Here is an 11,402-nt window from a genome sequence, read left to right as displayed (position 1 = left end):
ATGTTCTACAGTGTTGTAATCTTTTGTGTTTTCTACATTTCTTTGTGGAAACCACACAAACACACACACACACACACACACATATACACACACACATATACATAGCTACACATGAACGCACTTTTCAAACAGAAGCTTGTAACGCACATGATATCAGTCACAGCATATAATGACTACTAAAAATGACAAATTATATATAATTTTCTTTCAAATAATAGGAAAATTAAAAGTGAGTTGAATCCAAGCAGCTCTAAAAGATTTTAGAATAGTTCTGCATCCTGAAGGCGCTCCGCCTGTTTGCGGTGTTGCTTTGACCTTAAACATGTTAATTACACAAACAAAATGTTTAGCGCACTGTCTCTGGAAATATCAACAGTGATTGATCAGCCTTTATTTTTGTATTGTAGACGTTATTACTAGGCGAAGCACAATTTGCTGAAATATCCACGACATAGGCTACAGTAAGAGCGCGTGGTTTATCTGTCCATCAGATGTGTGTCAAAGTTGAGTTCGTTACTATAGCAACAGTAGATCAAACAATCATTGTAAAAAAATTAAAAACTTTGTCGAGATCACGAGAAAATTAAGTCGTTATAACGAGAAAACAACCCCCGTTATGTCGAGATCACGAGAAAATTATGTCGTTATAACGAGAAAACAACTCTCGTTATGTCGAGATCACGAGAAAATTAAGTCGTTATAACGAGAAAACAACTCTCGTTATGTCGAGATCACGAGAAAATTATGTCGTTATAACGAGAAAACGACTCTCGTTATGTCAAGATCACGAGAAAATTATGTCGTTATAACGAGAAAACAACTCTCGTTATGTCGAGATCACGAGAAAATTAAGTCGTTATAACGAGAAAACGAGAAGGAAAAAAAATAATATTGCATGGCCGCTTAGAACTTCCATATAAAACTGAGCATTGACCATTATAAAATGTGCCTTTCAAAGCAGAAAACACATTAAAAGTGCAATAAGTAATGTTTATATTTCACAGAGGTCTTGAACTTCATATGAACAGCACTGATGAAGGATCAATACATTTTTCAGTTGATCATTACCACTATTAACCATTGTCACTGCAGAAATGGCTTACTTGCAGCTCAATTTGTCACCCATGACAAATTAATGAATTCTTTATTGAGCTGTGACATAAAAGGCAGCTGACAGGGTAAATTGTAGGTCAATTTTAAGCATTTTAAAGCCCTCCAGCCATTGTGGTAATAGTAAAACATCTACTACAAAACTGCACAGAGGGAACAAGCTGTGGGATATTATTGCTTCAGCTGGGGAAGGAACACAGCAATGGACCAAAAAAATCTATTTGCTCTGGCAGTTTACTGTCAGATGAATAGGACAGAGGCACAGAGGTCAACATCCTATTTTATGACTTTTCACCTATTTATCTAACTGTATGTGTCTGACATGCTACTGAATAGAAAACCATTACCTGCACTAAACAGGGTCTGTGTGCTGCCTACTGAGGGTGTGACAGGGAAGCTGGAAGCATTTGGTGTATAGCAGAAACTTTATAAGTGAGAGAAAACGGACCAGCCTGACCTCACAAGAAAACATTTCTATTTTATAAGTTGGTGAATTTGTTCGAAAATTTTACGTTTTGAATCATACAGCAACTTACAATTTTTGTAAAAAATAAAAACAAACAAACAAAAAAACACTAAGCATGAAGGTCCACCCCTAAACCTAACACTCGGTGGGGCAGATTATTGAAAAATGTACGAATGAGGCCGCACCCTGTTACGAATTGTCATGAGGGTTTTGAAGACCATTCATTGAAAGTTATGCACTTGCTATTATGCTATTATTATGCTCATCAAGACTGCATTTATTTGATCAAAAATACAGTGAAAACAGTTATATTGTAAAATATAATTACAATTTAAAATAAATGTTTTTTATTTTAATATATTTTAAAATGTAATTTATTCCTGTTATGGCAAAGCTGAATTTTCAGCAGTCATTACTCCAGTCTTCAGTTCAGTGTCACATGATCCTTCACATGTTTCTCTGCTCAAACAACAGCGGTTGCGTATTCAGCGATCACAATCGCAAACATTATAGTCGAGACCTCATAACAGAACAAAGACTGGTTGAGTGACACTTTCATTTAGATCGCTAAACTCCAGCTTGTTTGTTGGTGTTTTCAGTCAGATCATCGGCAGCGGTGCTTACCAGATTGCTTAAAAAAAGCTAAACACTGGGCAGAAAATGTATGCTTGTAACAGCGAAGCTCTGCTTAAGGGATTTGAACTATTGATATCTGGCAACCGCATTCATGAAAGCTCTCGTAGTAGAGGCGTGTAGAGCAGTCTGCAATAACATGTTGTCTCCTTTTTTGGACGTTTGGCGCATTCTTTTGGGAAAGTATGCTTGAATTTGAAATATTCAATATTTACGATATTTTCAAATTTTACATCGTCGTCAAAATTATTGCGATATTATCGCTAATATTCTATATATCGCCCAGCCCTAAATCAAAATACCCTTATAATAGACATATTACTCACAAATTAGTCTTATGACTAATGAGGTTTAGGGCATCACAATATCAGAAAAGGAAAAAGTTTCACAACTAGGTCCCCCTATCTAAAATAACATGCCCTGTTTGCTTAAGTTAGCAGGTACAAAGTTTCCCAGTCACAGTACTGGTAAAGGACGGTGGGATTGTGTAAGAAGGTATGTTTGTCACTTGTCAGCTGCAACAACAGTCCAATAGATCTGGAGTTAATACACAGTTGCATAAATTATGCATTTATTTGATCAAAAATACAGTAAAAACAGTAACACTGTGAAATATTATTAAAAAAAATTTTTTAAATGTAATTTAGTAGCCTACTGTAATGGCAGAGCTGATTTTTCAGCAGCCACTACTCCAGTTTTCAGTGTCACATAAACCTTCAGAAATCATTTTAATAAATATGCTCAGTAGAAATTAATAAGAAATGATTGTGATTTATTATATTTAATTACAATTAAATGGATGACAGCAAAACATGTGGTCATGAAAAATATAAAGAAAATATTTTACTATGTGGATTTTAAAACCTAAACCTTGCCAGGTGTAATGAAGTCTGAGGATATTAAGGCTAGTAACATCTCAGTAGCTGTGTTTCACTTATTTTGGTAACTCTGGTAGCAAGCACTTTACTGGAATAGTAGGTTTTACAAAAACCACTACACTAATTGACTGTTTTGATTGTTAAAATCCTACTGAGCATCAGATATTTAGTGTGACCTGTGGGCCTCTACCGGTGACTCCTGTCCTGACTTCTCAGTGGAACACAATGATGATATGTTACCTTGCTAACAAGCAGATTAGTGACCAGCCTTATAATCCTGATCCAACATGACAGGATTCCAAGAACAGAGGCTTTGCAACAAAGTCACGGCCAAGACTGCGCTGCCAGGAAGGCCAAGATGTGTAACAACTCCTTCATTAATTCATTAACTTGCACTCTTTGATTTTACAATTTTATCATTGTGTAATCAGATGAACTGTGCAGAATTTTAAACTATTATGTTGAGATGTGAAAAAAAATTCCTCATCTTAGAACAATGCACACTGCAATACTCCCTCACATTCTTTCATGCTTTCATCAGATGTGGGTCAAGTTCCCAGTGATACAAATGACTGCTGATGCATTTAACTGCTCTCTGCGTCTCAACAGCAAAACGAGACCCAGCCCTCACACCTGGAAATGTTGTAGCCTGGTTATTAGCAATATGCCTGGTTCTTAACCTGAACATACACTACCATTCAAAATTTGGAGTAAAAAAGTTTTTTTTTAAAGAAATTAATACTTTTATTCAGCAAGGACACGATTGATCAAAATTGACAGTAAAGACATTTATAATGTTACAAAAGATTTCAAATAAATACTGTTCATTTGAAAGTTCTATTTATCAACGATCCTGCAAAAAAAAATGCATCACTGTTTCCACAAAAATATCAAGCAGCACAACTGTTTTCAATATTGATAATAATAAAAATATTTCTTGCACAGCATATCAGAGTCACGCATACACTGTCTGAGGAACGATGGAGACAAGGAGTATAATAAACAGTCTTTTTAATTCACGAAACACTGGGGTACCAACACAGGAGCAAGGAATGACATGTACAGATGAAGTAGACCCGACAGGGGAGAAACGCAAAGACAGGAGCTTAAATGCTAGGGATAATTGGAGACACACAGGTGGATCACATAAGACAATCAGACTAAACAAGGACAGGAAAATGACCAAATAAGGAAACACAGGAAGGACTACGGGGGCAAAACAGGTACAAAAGTCTGACATATCGCCCCCTCCCGGAAGGGGGAGGTCTGACATATCGCACCGTAACAACAACAGAGGGAGGCATAGGTGGGAGCTTGGGAGGAGGCTCAGGAGGAGGACAGACACACGGGAGGGGGCCGGCAGACAGAGTCCAGGGAGGAGACGGAGAGCCAACGAGCCAGGGGGATGCCGAGGATCCGGTGGACCAGGGTGGAGCCGAGGGCTCTGGCGACTAAGGCAGAGGCAGAGATCTGCGGTGGAGCCGGAGGGACTGAGGACCAAGGTGGAGCTGGTGGTAGAAAGGATCCCAATAGAGTCGGTGGGATGGAGCAATGAGGTGCAGCCGGAGGAGCGGAGTCGTGAGGCGATGGCGGGTTGACGCCCGACCAAGGCAGAGCCGGAGGGACGAGGGAGCCCAGTGGAGCTGGTGGATTGATGGGTGACGGTGGAGACGAGGGAGCTAGGAGCCGAGGTGGAGTCGTTGGGTCTATGGGCCAAGGCGGAGTCCGGGCCTCGGAGGCTGGAGGCAGAGGCGAGGGATTCTCCAGCCACAGCGACGCTGGAGGATGGCAGACCTGCGGAACTTGCACCGTATTGATGGTGGGCTGAGGGCGAGCAGAGGGGCTGCCCGATGACAGCGGTGGAGGAGGCTGGAGCGGGTGGGAGGGCAGTTATTTGTGAGTCTCCGGGCATTCAGGGCTTAACTCTGGATCTGAAGCCCCCTCTAGACTGAAAACGGGAACAGGATGGCGCTCTGGAGGAGCGGACACTTGAGGGTGCTTATGAGGAGCTGGCACTGGAGGGCGCTCTGGACTGGATTCGGGGACTGGAGCACTCTCCTCTTCGCTTTGGCACTTTTGCCGCGCCATACTCAGCTCACCCTCAGCCGCGGTGGATAGGGGGCAGAGCTCCTCTCAGCACTCACACCGTCCGCGGCTTTCTCCCTCGTGGCGGGCATTGTCGCCGGCTCTCGCACCAGATCTGACGGCTTGGGCTCTCCTTCCGGGGCGATCCTCCACTCAGTTGCTCGGCATTGCGCTGGCTCGTAGATCGTGGCGGGAATGGGCTCTCCGTCATCGGTGGGCTCTGGCTTTAGCTCCGCACAGCGGGGAGATGGTGGGCTGGGCTCTGGGTCTGGAGTGGCACCGGCAAGATCCCCCTCAGGACAGACGGTGACCGGGGATCTGTGTCTCGCCAGTGTCCACTCCACAGATGCGGCGAATTCCGCTCGAGGGCCATCTTCAGATGACGGCGCTCTACACATGGGGTTGAGGCTGGCGTCATAGAACGCGCAGAGCGTGTCGTCCGGGTAGGTGGTGAGATGGGCAATCGCCAGAAACAGTCTGGTATGACCCTCAGCGAGTGCTCCCCCTGCTCCAGGGGCGAAGGAGGGTGTCACGAATCCGGTCCATGAACTTCCCCCCGGACTACATATCCCATCATTCATTCAGAATACTCGGCCACACAAGGATCCAGCGGCTTTTCAGGTGGACATTGGCCAGGCATGGACACTGCGAGACTGTTGTTAGCCCTCGAGCAGGGTTGGCGAGCGCTCGAGGATTACGTACAGGAGTATTTGGATCTTGCATATTATTCTGATCTGCCTGACTGTGTACTCATAGACTTTTTTTGTGACGGTATAAATGAACCGTTAAAGACACGATTAATCCGTGAGGGTCCCCGTTCTTCCCTAAGTGATTTTGTGGATTTTGCTCTGTTGTCTGTTGGTTCAGCGTTCACAGTGGGTATCGCAGAGGAACGAGACCCACGTCTCTGTCTTCTCCACAATAAAAGCTTTGCGAATGGATCTGCACGTCTCATGTCTCGTCAGCTCCGTAACAGAGGGGATCCATTAGGGCACACCACGGAAACAAAAACACTGAGAGAAAAACAAGAAAAAAAACAGAGGGGAAATATGCAATTTAAACTGTTTTAGGTCAGGTCTTCTGTCACTCTTACACTGTCTGAGGAACGATGGAGACAAGGAGTATAATAAACAGTCTTTTTAATTCACGAAACACTGGGGTAATCCAACACAGGAGCGAGGAATGACACATGTACAGACGAAGTAGACCCGACAGGGGAGAAACGCAAAGACAGGAGCTTAAATGCTAGGGATAATTGGAGACACACAGGTGGATCACATAAGACAATCAGACTAAACGAGTACAGGAAAATGACCAAATAAGGAAACACAGGAAGGACTACGGAGGCAAAACAGGAACAAATGTCTGACAATCAGCATATTAGAATGATTTCTGCAGGATCATGTGAAAGCTGGAATAAATGCTTTTTTTTATTATTTCCTCACAGGATTCAATTATTTTTTTAAATATATTCATATACACAACAGTTTTTTATTGTAATAATATTTTCAAAATATTAGTTTTTCCCGTAGTTTTTTTAAAGGGGTCATATGATGCGATTTCAATTTTTCCTTTCTCTTTGGAGTGTTACAAGCTCTTGGTGCATAAAGAAGATCTGTAAAGGGATCGGCTTTCACCGTGGACAAAGCAGAGTCCAGCCCGGGGTCGTCATATGTGGTTGCCGCTGGCCAATCAGCATACACCTCGCTTTTCAGACCGATGAGCTTTGTAAAAATCGACGCGTTTCAGAAAGGCGGGGCATAGAGGAGAAACAATAATGTACAGTATGTGGAAAATAATGTTTTTTGAACCTTAAACCACATAAACACATTTCATTACACCAAATACACAAAATAATGTTCTTTTTAGCAGCATCATATGACCCCTTTAATCTTTTTTATCACAAGTATCTGTAATTTACACTAATGATTACACTAATTATTTTAGCAACATCATATGACCCCTTTAATGAAATATGCTAAATGCATAAAATATTTTGAAACACATCCTTTCAAAAACATTCAAAATTCTTACTGACCCTAAACTTTTGAATGATGTTGAATCATATTGGGAAAATTAACATTAAAATGTATCATTTCGGTTTAGTATTAGTCATGTTTTGACCCACATATTTTAAAACTAAAGAGTGTCAGGGCTGTGGCGCATTCTCCTCACACACAATGGCTTTAAAATACACTTATGAGCCGCACACGGAACAGGATCTGTTGGATTTTCACATTCCTGTAAAAGGTTTGTAAGCATATTTATTTTGCCATCCTGGTTAAAAAAAAATACTGACTAATCACAAATAGACTACAGTATCACATAATAATGATAAGTTATCACACTGTAAGCACAGCCACATGCTAGGCAGGATCACCTCTGAATCACTTAAGTTCATGTCCATAAGAAAAAGAAAAAAAACAGGGGTCCTCAACCTTTTTCAGGAGAAGGACCCTTAGCATAGTCCATATGACCCATTTGAGTGAAATGTATGTACTTCTACTCACTGTTTGGCTTCCTCTAGGTGACAAAGGTATTCATAAGCAATATTCTGCCTCCTCCTCTCATCCATTTCTTCTGCCGACAGCCTCTCATCGTCCACAATGGCTGAAAGGAAACAAAGGAACAATTAACATAAACAAAGGAAAATAACATTTGGAGAATGCAACACCCGATATCAAGAATAGAGAGTAGTTTTCCATACTGGTGGAATAACACATCAGCATGCTCAGCGTGACATTTTCCGCTCCTGGTTAATCAGCTAACTGTAGCACAGCCAACACAACTACCATAGACTCTCCGGTTACAAACTATGACAAAAGTTAATGAATGAATACAATGGCGAGTAGCCAAGTTCAATTCTTCTAATTATATTTTATTCAGTCTTTGTGTGTTTCAGACAGCTGTTGATTTAAAGTCACACTGGCATCAGCTTTCAGCAGCATGAGCTGGAAAAAGTGCTTAAGCAATTTGAAATGAAGAAAAGAAGTGAATCTGAAACACACCACACTTAAACAGCTATAAGATCAACCAGACAAAACACTGAATGCATGTGTATGCTTGAGTAATTTTACACAATATACAGTACACACGAGCAAAAAATATTCAGCATCTCTTTCATCACTGTCAGCGGAACGTGAAAGCATCAGATGGCAACACCTTCATGTCTAGCGGCTGTCAGTACTTACATTACAAAATCGTTTGTGATTGACCTTTATGTGATTGCTACTACATCACCTCTCAGCCACCTTCATCTTCACAACACTGCCAAGTTCAAGGCAGTTGCTTTATTTCTGGTTAAGTAGAGCTGACATCATCTTGCATATCACTTAAGCTAGTCACAAGAAGTGGTTGATCAGTCTTCATTTGATGTAACTGGGCCAAAGAGTAATGATATGCCATTAACTGTCCTTTCTCTCAAAAATAATTTGGACACTTAAAGGGTTAGTTCACCCAAAAATGAAAATTATGTCATTAATTACTCACCCTCGTGTTGTTCCAAACCCGTATGCCCTTCGTTCATCTTCGGAACACAATTTAAGATATTTCTGATGAAATCTGAGGGCTCTCTGACCCTCCCATAGACAGCAAGGTAACTACCACGTTCATTGTCCAGAAAAGGACCAAGATTATCGACAGAGTAGTTCGTGTGACATCAGTGGTTCAACTGTAAAGTTACGAAGCTACGAGAATACTTTTTTGCGCAAAGAAAACTAAAATAATGACTTTATTCCACATTTTCGTCTCTACTGCGTCACTTTGGACACGCATTCACGACAGTATCATGACGCGAGCATGTGGCGGCGCTGACCCAGATCCGGCGTGATGACGTCGTTATGCCGGATATGGGTCAGCACCAGGGTCAGAGATCCCTCAGATTTCATCAGAAATATCTTAAATTATGTTCCGAAGATGAACCTTCAGACCTTCAGTCTTACGGGTTTGGAACAACACAAGGGTGAATAATTAATGACAGAATTTTTTTTTTCATTTTTGGGTGGACTAACTCTTTAATTCATAGGAGGAATGAGAGTTTTTCATAGAATTAACTTTGCTAATATATTTTTTGCAATGCAATGACCTTTAAATAACTGGTCTCAAAGTGATTTTAGTGGATGTGGACTCCTCAAGTTCACACAGGTGTCCGATCAGAGTAACCGCAGGTGTAGTTTATCACATTAACTATGAACTATTAACATCTGAATGGTGAATAATTAATGACAGAATTTTCATTTTTGGGTGGACTAACTCTTTAATTCATAGGAGGAATGAGAGTTTTTCATAGAACTAACTTTGCTAATATATTTTTTGCAATGCAATGACCTTTAAATAACTGGTCTCAAAGTGATTTTAGTGGATGTGGACTCCTCAAGTTCACACAGGTGTCCGATCAGAGTAACCGCAGGTGTAGTTTATCACATTAACTATGAACTATTAACATCTGAATGAATACCATAGTGTTGCAATAACATTAATTTAAAACAATATAGGATATATAGAATATAAAACCTAAAAACCGGTCACACTACTGTTCAGAAGTTTGGGGTTGGTAAGATTTTTCTCTTATGCTCAAGGCTGTGATTATTTGATCAAATACAGTAAATTATTGTGAAATATTATTACAATTTAAAATGTAAAACTTTTTTCTGTTTTAATATATCTTAAAATGTAATTTATCCCTGTGATGGCACTACATTTTCTGCAGTGTCACATAATCCTTCAGAAATCATTCTAATATGCTGATTTTCTGCCCAAGAAACATCTATTTATTATTAACAATGTTGAAAAACAGTCGTGCTGCTAAATATATATGTGGAAACCGTGACTTTTTTTTAAGGATTATTTGATGAACAGAAAGTTCAGAATCCATGCTGAAAAAAACGTATTACAAAAAAAAGAGAAAATACTGACCCTAAACTTTTGAATGGTAGTATATTTCTGTAAAATGTTTTGAATGAAAGTGTGTTTGTGCTACAATACTTTCAAATAAATGTCACATGATGTGAAGTTTTATTTAATACAAAAAACTTTCATTTCATTTCATTTCATTCATGTACCATTGTATTACACACACACACACACACACACACACACACACACATATATATATATATATATATATACACAAATCCCCTTTGTTTCAACAAGCAATAATAGTTGAGTTAACAATGATGAACAAATAAGCAAATGTTATCAAATGTAATCAACACAAACAAATTCCGTGTGATGGAATTATGTTCAAACTGAACTGACGTAATGTTGATCATGGTCTACTGAATTTTGTGAACTGCATTACTTTTTAGACATTTACTTTATCTTGTTATTTAATCATTTATTTTAATGGCATGGTTAAATGTACCATTGTATTACACACACACACACACACACACACACACACATATATATATATATATATATATACACAAATCCCCTTTGTTTCAACAAGCAATAATAGTTGAGTTAACAATGATGAACAAATAAGCAAATGTTATCAAATGTAATCAACACAAACAAATTCCGTGTGATGGAATTATGTTCAAACTGAACTGACGTAATGTTGATCATGGTCTACTGAATTTTGTGAACTGCATTACTTTTTAGACATTTACTTTATCTTGTTATTTAATCATTTATTTTAATGGCATGGAGCTGCAGCTGCCTCTTACTGTAAACACACTCACCAATCACATGATGCAACCAACACAATCATATTCAGTCCTGGGTAAAACCAGGACTGGATTTTGAATGTGTTTGAAATTTGATTTGGAAACCACCCTGCTAAAAATGAAAGTTAGTGAAGCTGTGCAAAGCTGATGTTGTGTCAGATGATGTGGTGCCCTCGTTCAACAAGCCGTGACTTAACACGTCAACATGACGTGCTTACAGATCAACTGTCAACCACATCTCACCATCAAAACACCATCTATAAAAGCAGCACCGAATTTTACAATCTGTAGCGTTTACCACAGAACTCATGACTGATTTTGAAAACAGGCCACTAGCAGATGTAGCAGCACTCACGTCACTTGGTTTACTGAATTATACAGTGTATATCCACAGCCTGGTGGGGCCCAGTTGAAACATCAATAAAATAGTAAAATATGACACTTATTGTGACTCTTGGTGAAGTAGGTCACATCCATTCTCACAAGAAAAAGGCAACAGTATGACAACAAAGACCAGTGCAGTTAAAAAGAAATCTAAAGAGAATTGTGATGCTATGACAA

At 39.8% G+C, this 11,402-nt stretch overlaps 1 protein-coding gene across 1 annotated transcript in view; it reads right to left on the bottom strand.

The window, feature by feature from the left end:
• The window catches only part of iqgap2 (IQ motif containing GTPase activating protein 2), a 78,605-nt gene that overhangs the window by 64,773 nt on the left and 2,430 nt on the right, over positions 1 to 11,402 (bottom strand). Inside the window, exon 2 of the mRNA XM_016250941.1 lies at positions 7,683 to 7,782. Coding sequence (XP_016106427.1) covers positions 7,683 to 7,782 — 100 coding nt within the window. The remainder of the gene's footprint in view (positions 1 to 7,682; positions 7,783 to 11,402) is intronic.

Source organism: Sinocyclocheilus grahami, unplaced genomic scaffold (assembly GCF_001515645.1).
Source record: "Sinocyclocheilus grahami isolate Dianchi unplaced genomic scaffold, SAMN03320097.WGS_v1.1 scaffold1016.1, whole genome shotgun sequence".
Taxonomy (NCBI): Eukaryota; Metazoa; Chordata; class Actinopteri; order Cypriniformes; family Cyprinidae; genus Sinocyclocheilus; species Sinocyclocheilus grahami.
Note: the sequence above shows the minus strand (reverse complement) of the source record. Positions and strands in the feature narration are given on the sequence as shown.